This window comes from Xenopus laevis, chromosome 5L, assembly GCF_017654675.1.
Source record: "Xenopus laevis strain J_2021 chromosome 5L, Xenopus_laevis_v10.1, whole genome shotgun sequence".
Lineage (NCBI taxonomy): Eukaryota > Metazoa > Chordata > Amphibia > Anura > Pipidae > Xenopus > Xenopus laevis.
In genome coordinates, this window is record NC_054379.1 from 81904962 (window position 1) to 81929633 (window position 24672).

At 35.4% G+C, this 24672-nt stretch overlaps 1 protein-coding gene across 2 annotated transcripts in view; it reads right to left on the reverse strand.

Annotated features, from left to right (window-relative positions):
• afg1l.L (AFG1 like ATPase L homeolog) overlaps positions 1-21665 on the reverse strand; it is a 47896-nt gene extending 26231 nt beyond the window's left edge. The window contains exons 1-5 of one of the 2 annotated variants that reach the window (XM_018263327.2): positions 21516-21665; positions 17882-18105; positions 12995-13046; positions 9911-10012; positions 8518-8648 (exon numbers count right to left, since the gene is read on the reverse strand). In XM_018263327.2, the coding sequence (XP_018118816.1) occupies positions 8518-8648; positions 9911-10012; positions 12995-13046; positions 17882-18105; positions 21516-21660 (654 nt within the window). In that variant the 5' untranslated portion in view covers positions 21661-21665. Of the gene's footprint in view, positions 1-8517; positions 8649-9910; positions 10013-12994; positions 13047-17881; positions 18106-21391 lie in introns of both variants that reach the window. The other variant, XM_018263328.2, reaches the window with a different exon arrangement.
• Between the last annotated feature and the right edge of the window lie 3007 nt (positions 21666-24672).

Here is a 24672-nt window from a genome sequence, read left to right on the forward strand (position 1 = left end):
GTTGGTTATATGAAAGAATAACAGTGACTGCAATATCATACAGCACCCTCTGTTGGTTATATGAAAGAATAACAGTGACTGCAATATCACACAGCGCCATCTGTTGGTTATATGAAAGAATAACAGTGCGCCCTCTGTTGGTTATATGAAAGCATAACAGTGATGGCAATATCACACAGCACCCTCTGCACATGGCAGTGGGACAATGCACACAGTAATCCGTTTGGCAATTCTCTGTCACCATCAACTTTGCAAAGAAGTCCGGTTGATCGCTGGGGGGGGTCGCTTTGGCAGAATGTGTGCTGCTGGGAGACAGGGCTGTAGTTATGTCTAGGCTTATACTAGAGTCAATAAGTTTTCCCAGTTTTCGTAGGTAAAATTAGGTACCTCGGCTTATACTCGGGTCGGCTTATACTCGAGTATATACGGTACTCTATTTTACAAAATAAGGTGAAATGGATATCAAACAGCTGTGCACTGATGTATAAATTGTTGCACCTCTGTTTCCTCGGGAAAAGGCTACAGAGAGCAGGGAAAATGCTGTGCCTGTGCAGCTTGAGGCATCTCAGTAAGGGAACTCACAGATTCACAGAGACCCATTGGTGTAGTTCCCATGTGCAAATCATGCTAAAATTGGCCAGTCTACTTCATTGGTCCATGATTAGCAGTGGAAAGAAATTTGGAACCTAGGGGTTTCCTCATCAACATTCAAGTTAACTTTAAGAAGCCTTTCTACAATGCAAAGATATAAAAGAAACCTCCTTAACCCCTTTTTGGACACTCAATAGCTAAGCAGAATGCCCAAGAGGTGTTCCCAAATCCATACATTACCACTCAACTATTCAGTGGACTGCTTTCAGAGTCCTTCTCCTACAAGCTCTTAGACTATCCTGTTCCATGTCAGTAGCCAAATACACTGGCCATGAACACACTCAGCGCTGCCTCTGACCACCTCATTTTGGTGGCTATGGACTGTATCAACGACAAATTATAAAGTTTTGGCGTGTTTTGCAGGGTCTATCTTCCCTAACTGCAGCACTCATATCTGTATAGACTGTAAATTATGGTTAAGTGCTTATTTCAAACAACAAGTGCACGGTTTTCCTTCTTTTTCCCCCCATGATTTTGGCCTGTAATATGTGCAATATCCATGACCCTTGCTACACGAATTTTATAACTGGATATCCTGCAGAATTGAGTGCTATTCACATGATTTGATTTAAAAAGAACCTTGTTTTATTAATACATGCTGGAATTTGCAAATTTAGCAATACAGAATTGTTTAAAGGCAAAGTAAAACTTTTTATATGCCAGCAACAATGGACTTGTCTATTTTGTCACTATTTTTCACAGCAAGGCTCCAATTCATTAAATATTGTTTTTGTATCTTTTATGAAATTTTCTGTACTTTAGAGCAATATTATGTATATGGTGTATATAGGGCAATATATAGATGACTTCATTATGTACTGCAATGAATTGTCAATTATGATTTCAGAATTTTTTGAATTATTGATTTTCAAATTCAATATCAGTGTGGAGTATATAGGCATTTTGTCTTTTGATAATTTTAGAATATGGACAATAAATTCATTTTTGTAATGCAATTCTAAAAAGTCAGCAGTGTAACTAAGCTAGCTAGCATATGCCTAGTATAAAATTAAAATCAGCTACACTTCAAATGTTTCATTACATCTATCCACCACTAATATTGTCAGCTTTTATTGTAGGAATTCAAGTGGCAGATATACACGATCAGAACAAACATTAAGGTGATCCAGTTAATTAGAGCTAGCGTAATGAACAAAACAAAACACAAAAAGCATGAATGTATTATACATGTCTATTATCCTTTTGTTAGAAATGCTGTGAGAGGAAGCAATGCAGGGTTATAGCACTTTACAGCAGAGGACAAGTAGCTGACTAGAGTGGAATCAAATGATATGGATACTATTATAGGCCAACTGAACAACACAATTCAGCAGATGGCCCATCACAAAAACAAGCGGCTTCATGGTGCTAGAAAGCCTTATTCCCACTGTTTCAAATAATTATACAGTCACTTTTCTCATGAACCTTAACCTGTAACCTCCGCAGAAATATTTAAGACAATAGCTAACAAAACAAAGCACTCTTCAAACAGCTCTGAGCTCAATGTTTTGTGCATTACCTAATAGGGTTTTAGGACCATCGTCCCTCGCCAATTTAAGGAATCTATTTGTTCCATCTTCATTATAATTTTTCTTTCCTGTTTTTAGTCTGAAACGGGCTATAAAATATCAAATGTGAGCAACCATGTAACTATGATCACATTTGAGCACATTTTGAAGATGAACCGAACAAAGGTCTATTAGATATTATTGGGGCATGGCTGTACTCTGAAAGCGCACCTGCGCCAAATATATTTCGACATATCATGCAAAATTCAAAGGGGGAGTAAATTAATACTTATGAATACTTAAGCAACAGATTTAGGATCCTATTTAGGATTACCCAATGGCACATACTACTAGAAAAGTATATTATTATGAAAATGGTTTATTTACATGAAGCAGGGTTTTACGCGATATATTTTTATTGAGACCTACATTGTTTGGGGGGTATAGTTTTCCTTGCGCTTACAATATGCCCTACATCTGTACCCCATTATAAATATTTCTACACCTCCCCACCCACTGAACAGGCTTTAAATGTATGCAGAAAAGCACTTTTATATTGCCAAAATACATGGTTCATTTCAATATATGCCCCTACAATCTATGATTTCTAAAACATTCTAATTAATTTAAAAACACTGCAGAGTAGCTTATTACATCTTCCCCTCATTTTTTTTCAATTCACATAACCACAAAAGTCAAATACAAGTGAAAGCATCTCTCTTGTGCTCTTGGGTACAAAAATGTCCAGAAAATATAAAATCCTGGAAACAGGAGTTACTTTCCAAATCAATCCAAATACCACAGATTACAGAAAACATGCATAAGTACATCATTCTTACAATTGGATTTACTGAAAAGTGCAGTGAGCTATACGACTGCTGACATTTATTTAGAAGCTATTTATTCAATTAATTATTAACTGATCAATTAATACATTCATTTAAAACCACTCATTTCATGTAAGCTTCAAATTCATTAGTACGAGCATTCCCAATCACTTGACTAACTTTAAAATGATTGCAATAAACCCATTAAAAAATAAATGGTGTGTATAACTATTAGGTGATATTTGAGCATAAAAATTAGATTAGATTCTCTGAGCTGTAATATGCAAGAGAGACTTGAAAATAGGCATGCACCGAATCCACTATTTTGGATTTGGCTGAACCCCCGAATCCTTCGCGTGAGATTTGGCTGAATATCGAACCGAATCCTAATTTGCATATGCAAATTAGGGGTGGGAAGGGGAAAACATTTTTTACTTCCTTGTTTTGTGATAAAAAGTCACGCAATCTCCCTCCCAACCCTAATTTGCATATGCAAATTAGGATTCGGTTCGGCCGAATCCTGACGAAAATGGCTGAATCCTGGCCGAATCCAAAACCGAATCCTGGATTCGGTGCATCCCTACTTGAAAATGAGTAAATATTTACCGAGAACTGTCTGGAGAGTAAAAAACATAATAAGAGACTCTCTCTCAGCACAACAGTAATACCAATTGAGTGTATTACCAACCACTAATTAATATTGATAATTCTATAGAGTAACTCTGTTTACATACAAATGCAGATTCTTTGCAAATAAAAAACGGTCTACTTTTAACTAAGCCATTACCTCAATGTCAAAATCACAGAATTACACAGTGATATGTTGGCTAAAATGGTTCCAGAGATTAGGAAACATGGCTGTCTATATAAATATGAAGCCCTGTGGCATAGAGTCTGTGACAAACAAGGCCCCTCCCATACAAAAATGCTGTCTAAAATCATCAGAAGAGGGATATATTAGGGAAGTACACTGAAAATGCAATTATACCAACATTGATGATGTTTCTACAATTTAGCAGCAAAAAACAAACGGTGTCATCTTCAACTGCTACTAACGTAACAGAAGAGATTTAACTGAAGAAACAAATGCTTGCAGGAGGGCATATCAGACTAACTTCAAGTAATTGCCCTCTAATTGAGTTGCATTAATTTTCTATCCCATCTAATACAGTGGTAATGAGTTCTCTTTACAAAGCCAAACATTATTTCTCAGCCACTGTTTGGAAAGCTCTATAACAACATTTGGATTATGTGTCAAAGGAAAATATACTAAACTCTCCAGGGAAAAAAACAGATACTGAATAGATGTGGTAATAATGTAGTGTTTTGATGGTATAACATTCTTATGCCTTTTGCAGTAGCAGAATAAATTGATTTGTGAAAGCTATTTAATTAATATAGCAAGAGTCACTTGATGCGCTTGGTTGCCAATTTACACTCTTTTGATCTAGTCCCCTTACTTATGCAGTAAAATTGCGCTTCTGTTGCAGAACAGAAGTAGTAAGTGAAAAACAATGGGCAATGTATTCTTATAACAGTCTTTTTTTTTAGTATCCCACATTCATTATACAGTAGAACAAAAGAGAAGGCTACAAATTACCACTAATGGCAGTCTGCTAATGAAGAGAATGGAGAAATTTCATTAGCATTTAAGAGAAAGGATTTATTATGACCTAGCGTTGCTTTCTATTATGACTCACTTAAGCAAGACGGAAAAAAAAGGAGAGAAAGAAAAATCTCATAGCTAATTTACATGTGTAAGTGCCGGAGACTCTGTCATCTGCTGATTGGTACAGAGCCATGTAATGAATGACAAATATAAGCATATACAACTAGCAATTAGTATTAGTACAAAAGATTCTAAAACCTGTCTTTCAGGATATGTTGAATGTATATGTACAGTTTGCAAATAAGAAATTGGCACTCTAAATTAAGGCAGGACAATAACTAATAGCTTTCTAACTTTAAACTCTCAATATGTTTAGCCGGGCATTCTCACATCGTTTGCCTTTCCCTGGACCAGAAGAGGCTACACAGCCTCAACATTATGACCAAGATAAACACATTATAGGTATGGATAAATAAAATGCTAAGTGCTTAGAGCAGGGGTGTCCAAACTTTTTGCAATGAGGGCCAGATTTGGTGAGGTGAAAACGTGTGGGGGCCGACCATTCAGCCTGACATTCTTTGAACCATTAACATGATTTAAACAAGGAATCGCATAGCCGTAGCAGTAATATTATAATAATGGCAGGCTCTATTATTATTAATTTCATGATGAAGGCTGAAGGCCGGTATAAATTTGAAAACGGGCCACATTTGGCCCCCGGGCCTGACTTTGGACATGCCTGGTTTAGAGTAACTGTAAATAAAATATATTCATATATTCATGTTTTGGAAAAATGGTCACTTTAATTTAGAAATTAATTTATAAATGGTAAATACACAGCAGATGACCACAGTAATAGACTAGGAATACTAGATGACAATAAGTAACAGGTTTTAGTGCCAAGCAGCAGGCAGTATAAAATGATGACTTAAGTTGGGAATAGGTCTAACAGCCATTATTTTAAGTCATACAAATTAATGATTAATCCTCAGAGTTTAAATATGGTCCTTGGTATAAAACATATATTTAGGGGGTTATTTACTTACTAAACATCGAATTCTTCTGATCAAGCTTTTTTTTCCCAAAAACTTGAATTTTTAGTGGGAAAAAAACCTTGAATATTTCAAGATTTATTATAATGTACCCAGATGCTATACGCGCCTCAATGGGAGAGGCACCAATCTCAATTTAAAGTTATCATAGTTTGAGCTGGGTTTAGCCTGAAATCTAACTTTTTTCAGGGTTTTTGGGAAAAAGGCAGAAAAATTCGTACAATCCAGATTTTCGCTCAATTTTATCCAGTTTTTCACAATCCGATTAAATAGAGTTTTTTAATTAATAAATTAGATAAAATTGATCATGGGAGTTTGGTCATGGGTTTTTAAATAAAATATGATACATTTGGATTCAAGTAAATAACCTGCTAAAATGAATAAGAAAATAGAGAATTATTCACATGGCTGACTGAAGCAAAGTTAGATAAAATGGGTTTGCTGCTTAGTAGGTTAACACAGGAATGTCCATAAGGGACTGCTAAATACAATGCAATTGTAAAGGATAATGAAAGGTTTCCTTTTCCCAAGACTCTCTTGTACATAGATAGTTCTCCTGCTGCTCTTCGGAACGGCAATTTTTTTTTTTTTAAACGTGTTCACTCATCTCTCTTGGTCAGGCACCTGAACTTCAGCAGATTATTAATCCTTTACGCTTGCAGTGTTTCGTGGCCACAATGTCATTTCTCCCAGACTTATTAGTTGCATGCACCAATTTTTATTCACACTTCACTACTCAAAAAAGAAAACATCTATGATCTAGACAAGAATATTTCACCTTCCCAGCTAGGGGGATCCTTATAAAAAAAAAAAATGAATTCCGTGGAGTAACCCTATCTTTATCATAACAGAGGCATTGTGTAATGATTGCTCAGTCTAAAAAACAGCATTAAGATTCGCAATTTAAGGATATGCTTTTAAAGTGCCTTTGCTGTGAAGGTTCTGTTGTATGTTAGCTATTCAACATGAATTCAATAAATAAGACTTGTGCAGAAAATGTTTAATGTTTGCCTATTGTTTTACCAATGAGTACTTACAAGATTTTAAGAAGACTCCTTACCATAAGATTCCCAAAATTGTTGTCCCTACCATATAGGGATACACCGAATCCACTATTTTGGATCCGGCCGAACCCCCCGAATCCTTTGGGAAAGATTTGCGGCCTAATACCGAACCAAATCCTAATTTGCATATGCAAATTAGGGGTGGGAAGGGGAAAACATGTTTTACTTCCTTGTTCTGTGACAAAAAGTCACGCCCACCCCTAATTTGCATATGCAAATTAGGATTCGGTTCGGCAGAAAAATACAGCACAGTTTTGGAATCTGGCAAGATTTTCTTCTAGCAAACATGTTTTTGGGCCTCTGTCTGAATCCCCTACAAGTCAGGTTTTACTTACTGTAAGAGGTTGAACTATGGAACTTTTAGATAAGCAGGGGTCAGATTTAATTCACAGTTCACTACATACACTCTATCATGGTTCACCTATCCTCAAATTCGCATGCACCAAAACAAAAGTGATAGGATTCACACTAACCAAATTCTGGAGTCAATGCACGGTGATACATTATAAATTTAGTTCCCCTTTTCTGGGTTTTATCTGTAAAAATTTACAATAACCTGGGCTTTAACAACAATTTATAAAAATGCTAAAATATGCTCTTCGTTAGTGGTTATATATATACACCTTTTAATGCAAGACAAAAAAATCTAGTGCCATTTTAATTTACAAATATTTACTCATGTACTTTCAAGTTTAGATGGACAACAGCATGTTCCAAAGTATTGGTGCACAGAAAAATAAAATTCATAAATGGCACAAAAAAGGCCTGCTTATATCACAAACAGGGAAGGCAACAAAAAGTGCATTGACACATAGTTGTGTAAGAAAATATCTTTATCACTCAACACAATAACATGATGAATCCATGAAGACTATAGTCAATGGCCTTGGCTTTTATCTTGTGTATGTAGATTTTATTAATTATATTGGCTCTTAATTTTTAATTCCATATAAGAAACTATAGGTAAGGCAAAAAAGAAATATATTTTATTGGGTTAGTATACACGTGAGTTTACTTTTAGATGGTTATTGTTTTCAAGGATATTTTTCAGTCAAAACTTAAACTTTTCAGGTTAAAAAAACAACACAAATGTTTCACAAACCTCTAAAACTTAACCTTTGATAAATAACCCCCTTAATATACCATAAAATGTCCTATTTTTGTAACTTTTCAACTGAATAGATCTATTTTGAATTGATGATTGTTTTTTTAATTATTTGCCTCCCTTTTCTGACTCTGTGCAGCTTTCAAATAGCCAAAACTATTGTTCTGTGAGGCTCCAATGTTATTGTTAGTTTTGATTACTTACAGTATCTTCCTATTCGGGACCTCTCCTATTCATATTCCATTCAAACTTCTGCCTGGTTGTTAGGATAAACTGGACCATATCAAATAAATAGCTGCCGTGGGGGTTATTTATCAGAAATTGAGTTGGTGTTTTTTTCCTTAAAAATTAATGGAACAATGTGATTCTCGCTTATGTACAAGGTTTTTTTTTCTAAATATGGTACTGCTTAAGAAAAAAAACTTGTAAAAATACTGTTTAAAAAGTAAAAATTTTTTTTACTTGACCTCCAAGAGTTGCTCTAAAATAGCAGTTCTTCAACATACTGAAACAGAATATGCTTGTTATTACGGTTATAAAATGTATTTTCTTTAAAGGGGTACTCCCATCAGAAAAATATGTTTCTTTGTGTGGAAAACAAGCTACAAAACTATAGTAGCAGATTTACCAAATATAGAATTGGGAATCATGCAGGTTTGCAGATTTCCTGCCATTTACTCTATTTTAACAAATATACATACCTGAAATTCATCAAAACACAGAAGGCAGGCCTCCTCACTAATTTCTTCAGCTATTGGTGCAATGGGATCATAGGCTTTGGCCATAAATCCCGCCTTCCTTTTTGGTAAATTTCTCTTCAGACGATGTATTCCTAGGGTAGATACAATAACTATTTATTGTGCTGTCAAAAAGACCAACATATTTGTATTTCTGTGGCGTTATACTAAAATACTTACAGGGGAGCCTGAGAACTTGAGTTGGAATAAAAGTATTTCTACATTTTAGTACCAGAAAAAGTGTCTGACACCCGGGCTTTTAACGCACAACACTAAGGGGGTTATTTATTAAGGTCCGAATTTATCTCTATATCGGCTGCTACAAACTCCGATCTAACCCGCTTGGGTTTTTAACGCTTATTTATTATTAAATTTATTATTAAAATTTGCTTTGAGGGAAAAGCTCAGATTTTCATGATTTTTTCTCAGATTTTTTCTGAGTTTTCACCGGAAAGCTCCGAAAACATTGTGAAATTGCCCGAAATCCCCAACACAACCAAAAATCAATGGGACTGTTCCCATTGACTTTTATGCCACTTCGACAGGTTTGAGATGCCGTGTTTTTATATTCTGGCTTTTTAGCCCTCGGGGTTTAATAAATTCCGAAAAATTCGTGATTTTTAAAGTCCGATTAAAAAAAAAAATCATGAATTTTTCGCATTTCGGGGTTTTTTCGGGTATTCTGAGCTTAGTAAATAACCCCCTAAGAGTGTAGTGCGTTAATAGCCCGGGTGTCCTAAACAGCTTCCCAGTGATAACTAATAAAGGATGAATAATGATTTAATTAAATTTAGTGATGAATTAAGTGACATATTAATGTATATTAAGGAATTAAATTATAATGTTGTAACAAATAAGGGTAGCAGGATCTATAATGTTATAAATGTAATTAATAGTTAAAGTAGTGGTATATACTTGACCAGATTATGTGTCCTGTTTTTAAATGTATGTATAACAAGTAATGAATAGTATCAATATATAATTTTATAATTGATATGTATTTATAACTTTTTTATGTCTAGTATGTCTAGTGATGTTTAAAATGATAGTCGCTTTGGTCTGACGGGGTTAACACATCAGGGGCAATGCTGTTGTTTTCCCGCCACATTGTAGATATCAGGCACTTTCATTGTTTATTTGAGGTGAGGGTCGAAACGTCAGTCCTTTTGCTCTACAATAAAGTGAAGTTTTTTTTAAGTCCTGCGAGTACGGATCTTTTTCTGGAGGTATGGATAAGTTATGATGAATTTGCACCCAGGCACACCAATGAACTTTATCGAGAATGCCAGTAACACTATGAGATCGTTAGAATTTTGAAGGATAATATCCATAAAACACATAACCAATAAGCACTTACTTTCATGTACATTAAGCATAAACCCATGGAAATGTACTCGCTTTTTCTGTTCAACTTCAACATGATCAAAAAACATGTCCATTACCATAGTCTTTCCAGTACCTACAAAAAATATACAATGGTACAACTTGTTTTTTCAAGCAATATATAATGGTCACTTACAAACAAAATCTGCCATTTTCTCTGTACTTTACTACTGGTGCTGGCTGCTAAACTTTAAAAGCAAAAGAGAGGACACATTGGTGTGGACACTCATTTGGGCACAGAAGTGAAAAACATGAAAAGTGGATGAGTATTTCGTATCCAACTTTCATTCCTACTCTATGCAACCTTTAGCTACTATCTGCACTTTTAACCAAGAGTCAACACTGGAAACACTGAAATATAAGCATAATACAGCACTTTCACAGAGCCAACAGTGCCTGCACTAATCCCATAAAAAATGTATTTCTTTGGCTTTCAAACAGTACTCTTTCTTATGCCTTGTAATTCTTTTGGCCCACTCAGTATACATTGCTAGAGACAGCTGGCACCTGCCAAAATTACGAAATTTTCTTTGCCAGGTCCTGTTGACTTGCTAAATGTTACATAAGTGTACAATATTATGCTCAGGTCTTTTTATCTTGCGATTTTTCATCTTAAATTAATAGCAAATTGTGGGATTTTAGAAAATAGGTCAATGCATACTATGCCCTGATTTAAAAAAAAAAGCATTGGCTACAAATGGTTTAGACCCTGTTCCCAACCCAACCTGTTCCCAACCCAACCTTGCCAAGCCCAGCTACTCTCTAGACATTCAGGGGCAGATTTATCAAAGGTAGAAGTGAAAATTCGAATTAAAAAAAGAGCTAACTTTTGTGTTCTTCGACTAGGGAATAGTCCAAATTCGACTCGAATTTGAAAAAAATGCGAAAATTCAAATATCGAAATTTGTCTGATACTGTCTATTTAAAAATTCGACTTCAACCATTCGCCATCTAAAACTTGTCGAATTGCTTTTTTAGCCTATGGGGGACCTATTTGGAGTCAATTGGTGTACTGAAAAATCAAAGGTTTTTTTTTGAAAAATGATCAAATCAAATTCGATCGAATGTGCTATTACTTTGATTTGTACGATTCAAATTTGATTAAAAAAAAGGGACCTATTCGATCGAAAATTTCATTTCGGTTGATCTTTTTGAAATCGAATTTCAATGTTTTTCAAATTCGACCCTTGATAAATTTGCCCCTCAGTTTTTTTCAACTGCCCTGTCTGCCCAATACTAAGCAACTCTTCAATATTTTTAATAGCTTTTTTTAATTATTTGCCTTCTTCTTCTGACTCTTTACAGCTTTCAAATGGGGGTCACTGACCCCATCAACAAATGCTCTGTTGATGGGGTTACAAATATATTGTTAATGTTACTTTTAGCCTCTCCTATTCATATTCCAGTCTCACGTTCAAATCATGATTGCTATGGTAATTTTGACCCTAGCAACTAGACTGCTGAAACTGCAAACTGAAGGATTGCTGAATAAAGAACCAAATAACTGAAAACCAATTACAAATTGTCTCATAATATCACTCTTTACAGCATATCAAAAGTTAACTGAAAGGTGATCAACTACAAGAGATCCTCTGCACTCAACCCATTATCAATTTGTTAAGGACACTGAGAGGTTTAGTTAACTACTAAATAAATGCCCTCCCCTTTAAACAAAACAGGGATTATTAGCCATATATTGCAATATATTTAAGATGTCCAAATACGTCAAAGTCTGGTATAGCTAGTCCTATACTCACTTTCATCTGATTTATTAAGAATTCTATTGCTTCATTATACATTATACACAGGGGCCCCATTTTATTTCTTCTTGCTTGAATTTAAGGTTAAAACTCCCAAAATGGGTTGCTCTTTAATTGGTCACCACTGCCATCACCTGTGGTGAAAACCCCCTTTAATTTAGCTCATACAAGTGTTAATGTTATATAAGTGTTAAATTTAAGCATGTTATAGAAGCAACTTTTTAACTGGCCATCATTTTTTCTTTTTTACAGTTATTATTTGCCTTTCTCAACTTTCACAAATGCTCTGTAAGGCTAAAAATGAGGCCCTCTCATTCATATTCCAGTCTCTTACTTAAATCAGTGTACGGTTGCTAGGGTAATGTGGACCCTAACAATCAGCTGAAATTGCAAACAGGAGAGCTGCTAAATAAAAAGCTAAATAAAATGAAAAAGCTACAAGCTAACCTACATGTATCTGTTTTGTATCTCTCATCTTCACGTAGACTCTACCAGCCGTCAGGCACAATAACTTGTTATAAACAAGACACTGTACCTGCACCATCGCAAAGTGTAACTATTGTAACTATAAAATGTCCATTTTCTGTTTTGGATTGTTTTGTGTTGTAAGTAAAAGCAATAAAATTTACCTTTAAAAAAAAAAAAAAAGTTACAAGCTAAATAATTCAAAAACCACAAGTAATAAAAAATGAAAACCCCTTTTAAAGTTTTTTTTAACCCACAAAAAGATTTTTATTGTTTGCCCTGAGCGTTTCATCTTCTAAGTCTCTGCATTAAAGACCTGCATAAAACCAACATTAAAAGGAGAAACAAACCCTTGATTAAAAAAAAACCTATCCCCCCTACCCTACATAGACCCCCCCCCCCCGGCAAATGTCCCTAACTCTTTACTTACCCCTCCGTGCAGATTCTGTCCAGTGGAGTTCAAGGCAGACATCTTCAGCCATTTCGGTAATCTTCGGAATGAGACTGGCGCTTTGGCAATTCTTATGAGTTTTGGCACAAGTGCAGTTGTCGCAAAAGAGAAAATTGCTCCAACTGCCCATGCGTCGCTTCGCCGGTCTCATTTCGAAGATTATTGAAGAGAAGAAGATGGCGCCCATGAACTCCGCTGGACAAAATCTGCACGGAGGGGTAAGTAAATAGTTAGGGGCATTTGCCCAGGGGGGGAGCAGCTAGGCTGGGGGGGAGGAGGTAGGGGGTCTATGTAGGGAAGGGTTTTTTTTTTTATTAGGATTCGTTTTTCCTTTAAGATTTTTATTTGAAACATAACATTATAAATATTTTTTATAACTTACCAACATCCCCAAAGACATAGAGTCCTTTTGGAGTCTTTCTTCTGCCAAAAAGCTGCAATATTAAGGAAATATTAATGAACTGATTGCATTTAACATTTTTCAGTAAATCAGGTTTGATAAGAAGCCAAATGCTAGATTTTGGTTAAAATGGGATGACAATGGTGTTAAACACCAAGATGAACAGAGAGATCCATATATAAAACAGTGCATTTTTGAAAACCCTCCCCATCAGCAACAAGAGGCTGTTAATTAGAAAATATACACTTTTTAAAGTACTGCTGTACAGTAGAGCTGTGTTATTTTAATGATGGTAGTATTGGCCAAATGATGTAGGTATTTAATTAGGACAATTAAGTTAGTCATCCCTGAGGCTAAGGAACCACAGATTTGTTAAACCATGTTGCATTAAATGACACATTAAACTTTTTTTCATAATGCCAAATTGTTTTTTAAATAATAACAATCTTGATACAGAGACTAGTCTCATTCCATTTAACAAAGTTGTATATGGCTTTTTTTTTTTTTGGATGAATACGTTTTTTTCTTTAGGACTTTGATGAAGGGTTGCTGGGTTTGTACTGAGTGATGTTAAGAAATAATATATTGAGTTCAGAGTTTAAAAGTATTGTTCCTAACACGCTAGTCCAAACTTGTTTACCCAAAATAGATCATCCTTGCCAGGCAATAAACTAAAAATTAAGTGAAGGTTAAGAATGCCATTTTGGGGACATCATTTTTTATCATAGCCTGTTTTTGGTCAATAGCTTTTGGTCTTTGTATTGGCAAATAATATTCTCAGTTAAAAAAATCCTTGAGTAGCTTTCAACCTATTTTTCATGTTATGAAAGATCCTGTTAAGAGCTGGCTAAAGACACACATTGTATTACTACTTTCCCAAACAAGATGAGAAATGTCAAAAAAATGTAAGCCAATGGTATGACCTGCATTAGAATGTTTTATAAGCATCCATGGTTAAATATTAATATGTCTTGTGATTGTATAGGTCTATGAAGAGAACACTACAACAGAAGATGATTATAATGAAAACAATGTCTCATTTGGGACTTTGTAATTACTAAGCAACTTCACGTCTGTGTAGATATGTTTCTCAAACCTGGAACACTAATTAATTGGAAAGGGTAAGACAATAAAAAGCATCAAGAAATGATGTCCATTTTGTATTACTGCATCTGGATATTATACTGACACATTACGTCTGCTCATACTACTAGAGATATTTATATTCGTAAGGACTTTCACTGTGAAGCACCATTAATTGTTTTTTTACAAATATATCTTTAAAGTGTTCATAGTCTTTGGGTATCCAGGTGCCTGAACTGTTAATTGAATTCCCATTTACTCGTTTATATAAACAGTTTAGGTTTGGTCTGTCTTTATGGAACTACTTTTGCTAAAATAACTTTACAGACAATATCATTTAAAAAATAGTTTAGCAATAAAATACTTTTATACTCATCCAAACCGTATAATCTTTGCTATAAAAAACGGAGAAACTATTTTTTTTTAAATTACAAAAACATTTAGGTCAACAAGTATGTCATTATTTATGTCCATTTGCGAAACTTAAAAAAGGTGAATGTAACAGCAGGGTACTGGTGGTTTACATATATAACTATGCTAAAATGTGTCAGATGTGAAATTATAAATGTTAAGTTTGATTAACTGGTTCTAAATGTGTAACATCTGTTTCAGTCTGCAGCTGTACACATTGTGTTGCTAATTCTATTGCTTTTTTTAGGTGTTTGCTTTCCAGAACGCTATGATTTTCCAACTATTCTTGTTTCTGTGATTATAGGAAACAATGGGTTACAATTCATTTTAAGTAGAACCCATATTCAGTACTATTTTTCTCTTAGACACAAGTGTGTGTACTTGTAAGTGAGTTTGAACAATTTTTATTTCCCTTTTATACCTAAAAAAAATTACTTCTTAGTCTATTAAACAAAACTACGGTAATCTCATATGTACAGTAATGTAGGTATCGTTTGCAATCAAACTTGGACTGACTGCAGAACATGATTATAACTTTTCTTCGTCCCCAAAAGGCACACACCGTTATACCATCCATACAGAGAACCCCTTTCACAGAACCATTGGAGCTACAGTATATATATATATATATACACATACATACATACATACACACACATCGACCTCCGAAAAACTACAGTACTCTTGCAAATGACACGTTGCACTCGGAGATCAATAAATCATATCTTGAAAACTTAAAAAAGTCCAGATTCTCTATTTTATCTTATTTCTTCCACAAGCCTATATGAGATTTTTCAAACTATGAAATCTTCTTCCCTGCTAAATGATTATCTCCTTAAAGAATCTCAAAGAATCAGGGACAAATGATTCTAGATGTAATGCAGGGTATAATTATTTCCTTAAAAAGCCCTAGCATTATATCACTCACCACAAGGAACACTTCTGTATTAAAGTAGAGTACTTCATTGCCTGAGAACATTTTCTTAAGAATTAAAGGCTTCAACTGCCCATATAATGAAAATTGCAGCCATTCTATAAAACTTCCCAAAATCTAACTTTACGTGAAGTTTGGAGTAAAAGAAAATAGCAATCAAATCTTGTAGATTCCATTAAACTTATAGCATTAGTGACCCTGAGAATGACAAAATATAATGTTTACCTTTCATAGGAATTGCCAATAATGTCTTAAGGTAAAAGGACATCTTGCATTTTACTTCCTACCAATGTTTCATTATTGCCCTCTTTACTTTTTGTACTACTTATTGGTATTTTTGTATTTAATTTGAATTGTAAATCTTTAGACCTATTAATTGTTAATGCAGTTATTCTATGTGCATGCCAAAATTAAGTGTACAGCTCTCATATAAACAGCAATTCTGAAAAGGGAATTAACAGGGTTATGCTGTGCATTCAGACAACAATCCAGTCCAGTCTGCCATTGCTAAATGATCACCAAGTTCTTAAGAGAAAACTGTGTATACCAGCTCCTTAAAGGAGAACTCTTGCTTCCAAACCAAAATTAGATAAAGAGGCCCACATAACACTGCAACCCCTAATATACCCATCCCCATTTTCAGTTTCTTCAAAAATTAGGAATAAAAGCCATTTTCTATGCTGAATCCACAATTCTTCTGTTTCTGCATCATTTGAAATCCTGGCAGGGAAGAAGGGACTAAAACACTGATGTTACAAATTGTAACAACTTCTCCACAGGTTACAGACAGCATGCAGGAACTACATAACCCACAATGCATTGCACTGTGATGTTCTGTTCCTTATTGAAATCACGTGTGCAGGGAATTGTGGGGTTTGGAGGATGCAGGCTAAGGACAGCTGACTGCTGATACAAAGTAACAATAGTCAGCCAGCTCTCCTTCAGAGAGATCAGAAGGAGAGAAGGGGCTAGGCTTAGGGAACTGTTCCAAACCATTACAAATCATGAAAAGTCTGCATAGTTTTTAATTGATGTATATTGCAAAGTTGCTTGAAATTGTGTTTACTTTACAAAAAGCTCAAGTTATGTTTTTGTGGAGTTCCCCTTTAATGATTACCAGGTAGAGAAGAGGTGGCTGCACAAAAGTTAACCATGTGCTTTATAGTCTATAATTAATTTTAACAGCCAATTAAATGGGCTATCAGTTCAAATATATCAGTCATTTTAAGTAATGCAGGAGCAGAATAAACAATAAAATCAAAGGGTGGTAGACTCAACTCATAAGAACAGAACTCATCTTTAACAACAGAACTCATCTTTAACATGATAACCATGTATGGGATCCTTTATCCGTAAAGCTCTGAAATACAGGAAGGCCATTTTTTTTTTAATATGATTTCCTTTTTCTCTTTAATTATAAAACAGCACCTTGTACTTGATGGTAACTAAGCTACAATGAATTTGGTGAACCAAACTACATAAAGATTCCTTATTTAAAAAAAACCCAAGTCACAAGCATTGCAAGTAAAAGATTATACATATATAATAAAAAAAATCACTCTTTGTTGCTTCATTGTTCATTTGTTGTGTTTTTTTTTTAATGAAACAGTTTGTTTTAGGGTGTAACAATTTCAAATAAATACATACAGTTATGGAAAGCTGAGATGGTAATCACATGAGCTGTAAAATAGTTTGAATCAAATTGTGTGCCATTAAAAAGGAGAAGTCTTCAAGCCAAACACATAACAACTAAAACACAAAAATATGGCAGGGGGGCAGGGGTGGTTGGAAGAGAACTCTATGCAAATTTGTACATAAAAACGAATTAAGAGATAGTCCCCTGACCCATGCATTGGCATAGCTACCATAGAGCACCTGGGGGTGAGCCAAGGGGGGTCTGCTCTGTTAAGTTATGACAGTGGACTCATTTACCAGGAATTAATTCTACATCATGAACATACTTTTTCAAAACAGAGGGTTTCATATTACAAGGCCTTTAAATATATCTTTGTCAATAATCACAAGTGAGAAGTAAAATATAGGTATGGGATCGCTTATCTTGAAAGCAGTTACTTGGAAAGCACAAAATTACAGGAAGGCAATTTCCCATAGACTACATTTCAGCCAAATAATTGAATTTTTAAAAAAAATTATTTCCCTTTCTCTATAATAATCAAAAAATGCCTTGTACTTGATCCTTGCCAAGATGCATGGATCCATATTGGTGGCAAAACAATCCTATTGGGCTTATTTAATAATTAAAGGATTTTTGCAGGCTTAGGTTATGGAGATCCAAACAGAGAACTATCCCTTATCCAGAAAACCTCAAGTCCCAAACATTCAGGATAATAGTTCCTATACCTGTACTGCAAAATTATCCAATTTTCTACTATGCTGAACGTCTTTTGCACAATGTACAAAAAGTGGCTAGCAAACTTTACCTTAGACAAGACACCTTTAGAATCCTTTCTGTATCCCTTTAGGTTTTCCTGAAGGCTCTGTAAATGCTGCATTACTCTCCGTTGATGGTCATCTTTTCTTAGTAAGGCCTCCTTTACGAGATAATCATAGTGATGTAATGGTCCTGTACATTTCTCTAAGGCGTTTGGGTTCGAGTTTAATTCACAAGTTGGAGCGTAAGTCTCAGCTACTTGGCTAATGAAAGCTGAAAAACAGTCAACAAACATACAAATTTATTTACTTGTAGGTTAACAACATACCACCCCTAAATAACAAAGAAATTTACTACAAGGAATAGATTTGTTTTACATTCAAGAATAATCATCTCCCTGCCAATATAATATATCAGTACATGAACATTTAAATATAGACCGAAAATAGGACATATTCACCTAATATTATAATGCCTCTAATCTCAAAATGTTTGCTTTTTTTTTTTTTTTTGCAAACAACCAGCATTGCATCACTTTCATAAATGTAATTCTTTGCAGTCACTACTGGTTCACACTATTGTGACGCCAATTCTGACAGTGCCTTGCATGCTTCTGTTATCAAAATTGCTTATTTTACATAATATATGCTGCTTAGAATTACATTTTCCTTCATTATGCAAAATGATGTTTTTAAGTTTACAACACCGTTAAAAAGGAAGTTCCCTTTAAATTATATTTTAGTATATTAAAGACAAACCTATAATAAGCAACTTTGGAATTTTGTTTATTTTCTGACTAATTCTAGGCTAAGACAGATGGTAAAAGAGGCCTTTCGAAAAGCTTTTTTATAAAGCCTGACAGCTTTGATAAATAGGCGATATAGGTAGTCCATTTAAAGTTTGTATATGTTGCTATTTATTGGAATCAAATGTAATTGTACCTATTATTTGCTTTTTGCCATATTTTCCTTGCATTTCTTCCCCTCATGGCTACATAGCAGTTTACTAATAGAACCTATAGTAATGCTTCTGCAGCTCACATGCAATTTGTACCAGTGTTGAGTAACAGTTTGGAGAATGAAACACGACTTCACAAACTTAAATCATGCAGTTAGTATTTACCCCCCAACCACCAATATAAAATATAAATATACGCCTCCCGTCACCTCTGTTTCTGCTGTGTAATTCTCTGTTCCCATACGAGCTAGCAGCTGCATATTTTACCCTTTGAGCAAGACTGAATTCTGTACAGTGTATGATGAATTAGAAATCCTCCCCCTGACCCCTGGAATTTATCTTCGTGTACACACAACTAGACCTCACAGATTGCTTCTGTTAGAATATCCTTTACTCTAAGTCTGGAGCAAAATGAGCACAGAGCATGTACTGAAAACTGTTGAGGCATCAGTGATACCATTCATTCATATGACTCAAGGTGTCATCGTTAAAGCTGAAATTACTAAAACTGATCTACGCAAGTGCAGGACTTAAAAAAATTATTCTGCGTATGCGTTTGCCTGAGACAGCTATTTCCTAATTTGACAGGAATCTACAGTAGGTATTGCAATACTCTTGTTTAAAGGGGTTGTTCACCTTTAAATTCACTTTAAGTATGATGTAGAGAGTGATATTCTGAGACAATTTGCAATTGGTTTACATTTTTTTTTATTTGTGTTTTTTGAGTTATTTAACTTTTTATTCAGCAGCTCTCCAGTTTGCTATTTCAGCCATCTGGTTGCTAGGGTCCAAATTGCCCTAGCAACCATGCATTGATTTGAATAAGAGGATGTAATATGAATAGGAGAGCGTCTGAATAGAAAGATGAGTAATACAAGCAATAAAATGTATAGCCTTACAGAGCCTTTGTGTTTAGATGGGGTTAGTGGCCCCCTTTTGAAAGCTGGAAAGAGTCAGAAGAAAAAAAGCAAATAATTCAAAAACTATAAAAAAAGAAAAAAAATGAAGGCCAATTGAAAAGTTGCTTAGAATTGGCAATTATATAACATATTAAAAGTTAACATAAAGGTTAACCATCCCTTTAAAGGGGCTGTTCACCTTGAGATAACTTTTGGTATGATGTAGAGAGGGATATTCTGAGACAGTTTGCAATTGGTTTTCATTTTTTATTATTTGTGGTTTTTGAGTTATTTAGCTTTTTATTCAGCAGCTCTTTTATTTTAAGCAATCTGGTAACTAGGGTCCAAATTACCCTAGCAACCATACATTGATTTGAGTAAGAGACTGGAATATGATTAGGCGAGGGCCTGAATAGAAGAATCAGCAATAAAAAGTAACAATCACAATACATTTGTAGCCTTACAGAGCATTTATTTTTTTTAGAAGGGAGTCAGCGACCCCCATTTGAAAGCTGCAAAGAGTCAGAAGAAAAAGGCAAATAACTATAAAAATCAAACTATAAAAAAAAAATAATGAATCCAATTGAAAAGTTGCTTAGAATTGGCCATTCTATAACATAATAGAAGTTAACTTAAAGGTGAACCACCCCTTTAAAACTGAAGGTTTGGGTTTGTTGATTACAGAGACATCACAGAATGTTAAGCTACCTACTGCTGGTAAGAATTTATACTGACTATGGTCAATACTTACTATTTCGATTTTTTGAATTGCATTGTCCTCTTTAATGCATATAATACAGTAAAAAAAAAATTTTGGCGTTACTGGCCTTTTATGTTTTATCTAGCGCTCTCCTATTGGATTGTAGCTTTCTCATCATGTAATTCTGTTTTACACATCTGGAACGGATATCAGTCATGTTCTGTGATCAGAAAAAGGGAAATCTATGGTAGGAAAATAATAGGGATGAATCCAGAACCGGAGTTACTTTTTTCATGTGACAAGGAATGTCTGAATTTTTAAAATGTTCTTATTTTATTAATACATAATGTATTTGCATGCATCTGAAATGGCTCCATTTCATTATGAGACCAATAAACAACATCATCCTATAAGAGGTGCGTGTACACAGTGTGGTAAGATCGAATGACCTTGCTCACCTATTAAACACAAGTACAGTGTACAATTTGCTTTTAGAGCATTTTTTTTACATTAGGAATGTCAGTGAATAAAAAGGGCTTAAACAGTCTGACATTGATAAGTCAGTCATTTCTTTTTTCTTTTGGGTTAGTGCTTTTAAATAGCACCAGACAATTCAGTTTCAGTAAAGGCTTTTTCAGCATTTTCTGTCTGGACTGCTAAATCTAATCTAACGTGATACTGCCAGGCAGCCCTTTTCGTCACTGCTGACTTGAATTCAGCCCGTTTCAAACCGGCTAGCGTACTGTGAGGTAAATAAAGAATGGTTCTACGTGAACAGCGTAACGTGACATAACTTCTAGGCAGCCTGTCTCAGTTACATTTAGAGGGGCCAATTGTGCCCACGACACATTTCATTCTTGCACAAGTAAACATTCTCGTTCAACTGTAAATCTTCGAGCTTTCCAGGTTACACAATTCATTATGACACACATGTTGCTTTCCTTCCGAACACTCTTTCTAACTGCCAGTGCCCACGCAGTAATCGCAACCCACATCTAAGTACCTCCAAAAATATTTATCCTGATTTTGAAATTGTTCTCTTCAGCACCGGTCGTGTCAGTTCCCATGCCTACCTGAACTTCCCTGTTCTGCCACAGCTCCCTTTCCTTTATGAACTTCTGACTAACCTTTCCCTGTATTCCACGGCCGGGGTATTTTATGCTTTCCAAACGTCCCCCACCGCACATCATCAAGCAGCCCCCTCGTCCGACAATAACTAGATACCCTCCATAGCAAGCGAATAGAAACCAAGGGCGAACCGGCAGCCGCCATCTTTGTAGAGGCAAGTTTAAATAACTTTATTTAGAGCCGACTTGACAACAGCGTGGCAGCCTAGTGTCCACATCAACAAGACCATAGAAGTCTGTCTTTCCCTACGCAAGTTTCCTATTTGTGCAGATGTAAATTTCTTTTTAATAAACCACTTGGTGTAATATAATTTCACTTATTTTGTTCTAAAAGGATATTTATTTGGAATGTTTAAAGGGGCAACACGTACATTAAAAATATTTATTTTTGGTATTGATTTTGATTTGATTTTGCTCTTTTTGAGATTTGATTATACCCTCTGTATATACTGTAATTTATTCAGTACAACATTCACTGTGTTGCAGCAGTTCCTAACCTATTGGTCTAGACTGGGCGCCTAGTTGTGGTGAGATTGTCCATTAAGTTAGTACTCAAACCTATTGAGGATTGTTCTGCCTCCATCCCTGCGTGAGCAATGGATCCAGGACCTAAGACAAATCAAATAGGTAAGGGGTGTTTTGACCACTGCTCACACATTTGTAACGTCATAAAATAGAAAGCTTACTGACTGATGCAACAGAAAAGTGACAGGCACAGAATGTTTGTGCAGAAGTCTTGCCTGTCACCACTTCATGGTGCTTTCCTTTGAACAGAGGTCCCCAACCTTTTTTTATTTACCACATTTAAATGTAAAAAAGATTTAAATGTATAAAAGAGTTGGAGAGCAACACAAGCATGAAAACGTCAATGGGGATGTCAATTGTCAAATAAGGGCTGTGATTGGCTGTTTGGTAGCCCCTTTATGGACTGGTAGCCTACAGGAGGCTATTTTTGGCAGTACACCTGTTTATTTATGCAACCAAAACTTGCCTTGAAACCAGGAATTTAAAAATAAACACCTGCTTTGAGGCCACTGAGAGCAACATCCAAGGGGTTGGTGAGCAACATGTTGCTCGCAAGCTACTGGTTGGGGATCACAGCCTTTAAAAGACATTCCAAACAAGAAATAATGGAGGGGACAATTTGTCTACCACTGGCAACTGTTTTCTGCTGTATAACCGCAGAGTAAAAAATGGCATGTGTCATTAGCCTAAAAACTAGCCACTCGTTATTAGGGTGATAATGATCCACTCTGGTTATTTTTGAGACCTTATTTCATGGCACCATTTATTCTAAAGAGGATTGGGTGTAAAAAAAATCTGGATCATTATCACCCTAATGACATAGTTGGAGTAGTTACTATGCTGAAGTGTCAGAGCAGCAGGTAATGCTAAGATCAGGGGGAGGTGTGGGTTGTAGTAAAAGCACTATAGCCTAAAAACTTTGTACCCCCATTGAGTTAACCTTTCCTGCACCTAATCCGCTATTTTTGGATTGGGCCGAACCCCTGAATCCTTCACGAAAGATTCGGCCGAATACCGAACCGAATCCGAATTTGCATATGCAAATTAGGGGTGGGAAGGGGAAACATTTCTTACTTCCTTGTTTTGTGACAAAAAGTCAAGCAATTTCCCTCCCCGTCCCTAATTTGCTTATGCAAATTAGGATTCGGTTCGGCCAGGAAGAAGGATTCAGCGGAATCCGAATCCTGATGAAAAAGGCCGAATCCCGAACCGAATCCTGGATTCGGTGCATCCCTATTTAAAATATTACATACCTCAACAAGAATCCACAAAATGTTGGTATCATTTTTATTGCAATGACAGTATCTTTTTAAAAACGCATCCCTATTAGTAAATGCAGACTCAAGACCAGTGATCCCCAACAAGTGGCTCTGGAGCAACATATTACTCACTAACCCCATAGACATAGGCGGAGGGTGATTTGTTTTTGTTTGGAAAGGCTAAAGATGGTCCATACATAGATTGAATGGAGTAAGGTTGATAGGGATATTATAGATGCTATGTGACAAAATCTATTTAATTCCAGTGAGTCGGCCTTTGGAACTTATACAGTATAGTACCTGTGGGAGTGGGATAAAATCTGCATGAAATTATCAGAGTGAGGATCTTAGGTAAAGGTTAGAGCAGACTCAGCAACTGATTTGGCCCCATGGATTTCCTGTTAGGCCACAATAAGCAGTCTGGGTCATTAATAAAATAGTATGGATTCTCATGGCAATTAGTCAGAAAGTAACTGATTGTTGGTGACCTACTGCTGTTTTGTGCTAGTTCCAGTGCAGTCCGCCATCACTCCAGTGGAGGCCACTATTGTACTATTTGTACAGGTTTCTGCCCTTTTCTAGATGTCTTTCTGTGCTTGCAGTGAAGACCAACTTTTATAAGCCCTTTCTTTGAATTCATTTAAAATGTAAAAGTCATAGGTATTCACCTCAATACTAAGCAGCCAATTTATCACCACTTGGTTAAACTTTACATAGCCTTCTATATACCACAGTTTAATGTCTGCACTGGAAGACTTCTTATTTATAATTTTCTGCATATCTTCCCCACATGTAATTCGCACTGGGGAGCAATGACTCCCAGTGAATGCAATGAATACCAGTAAGCAGCACTGAGCACAATCACTCCATAGAGCAAAATGGTGTTCTTAAGAACTAAACATGTATTAGGTATAATAAATTATGTCCACTTGGATTTTTTTTACTGTGAGGAAAATGTTCCAGGCAGACAGGCAACAATTTTTGCTACTTGCCTTAACTACATACCAATCTGCTAATGTTTTGTAATCAATCATCATAATATATATATGCTTATAGGACAGCTTTATTTTGAGTTAATATTATAACCCATCCCTTCAATGGAAGCTGATCAGAGGGATTATGCAGAATGCAAAGAATTTATATAGAGAGAATATCAGGGGCCCAAGGACCTAGAACTGAAGCACCCTTTCAATAACTTAACATGAAAAAAGTAGTTTGTACAAGTGGCAATAAATAAAGTGATACAGCATTAATATACATAAAGTATTAGAGTATAAATTAGAGTATCCCTTCCTTTTTTATCTGTCCAGGCTATAGTGTTTTTTTAATATCTCTGTCTATGTGTTCAAATTTAAATATGTAACAAAGAAGAA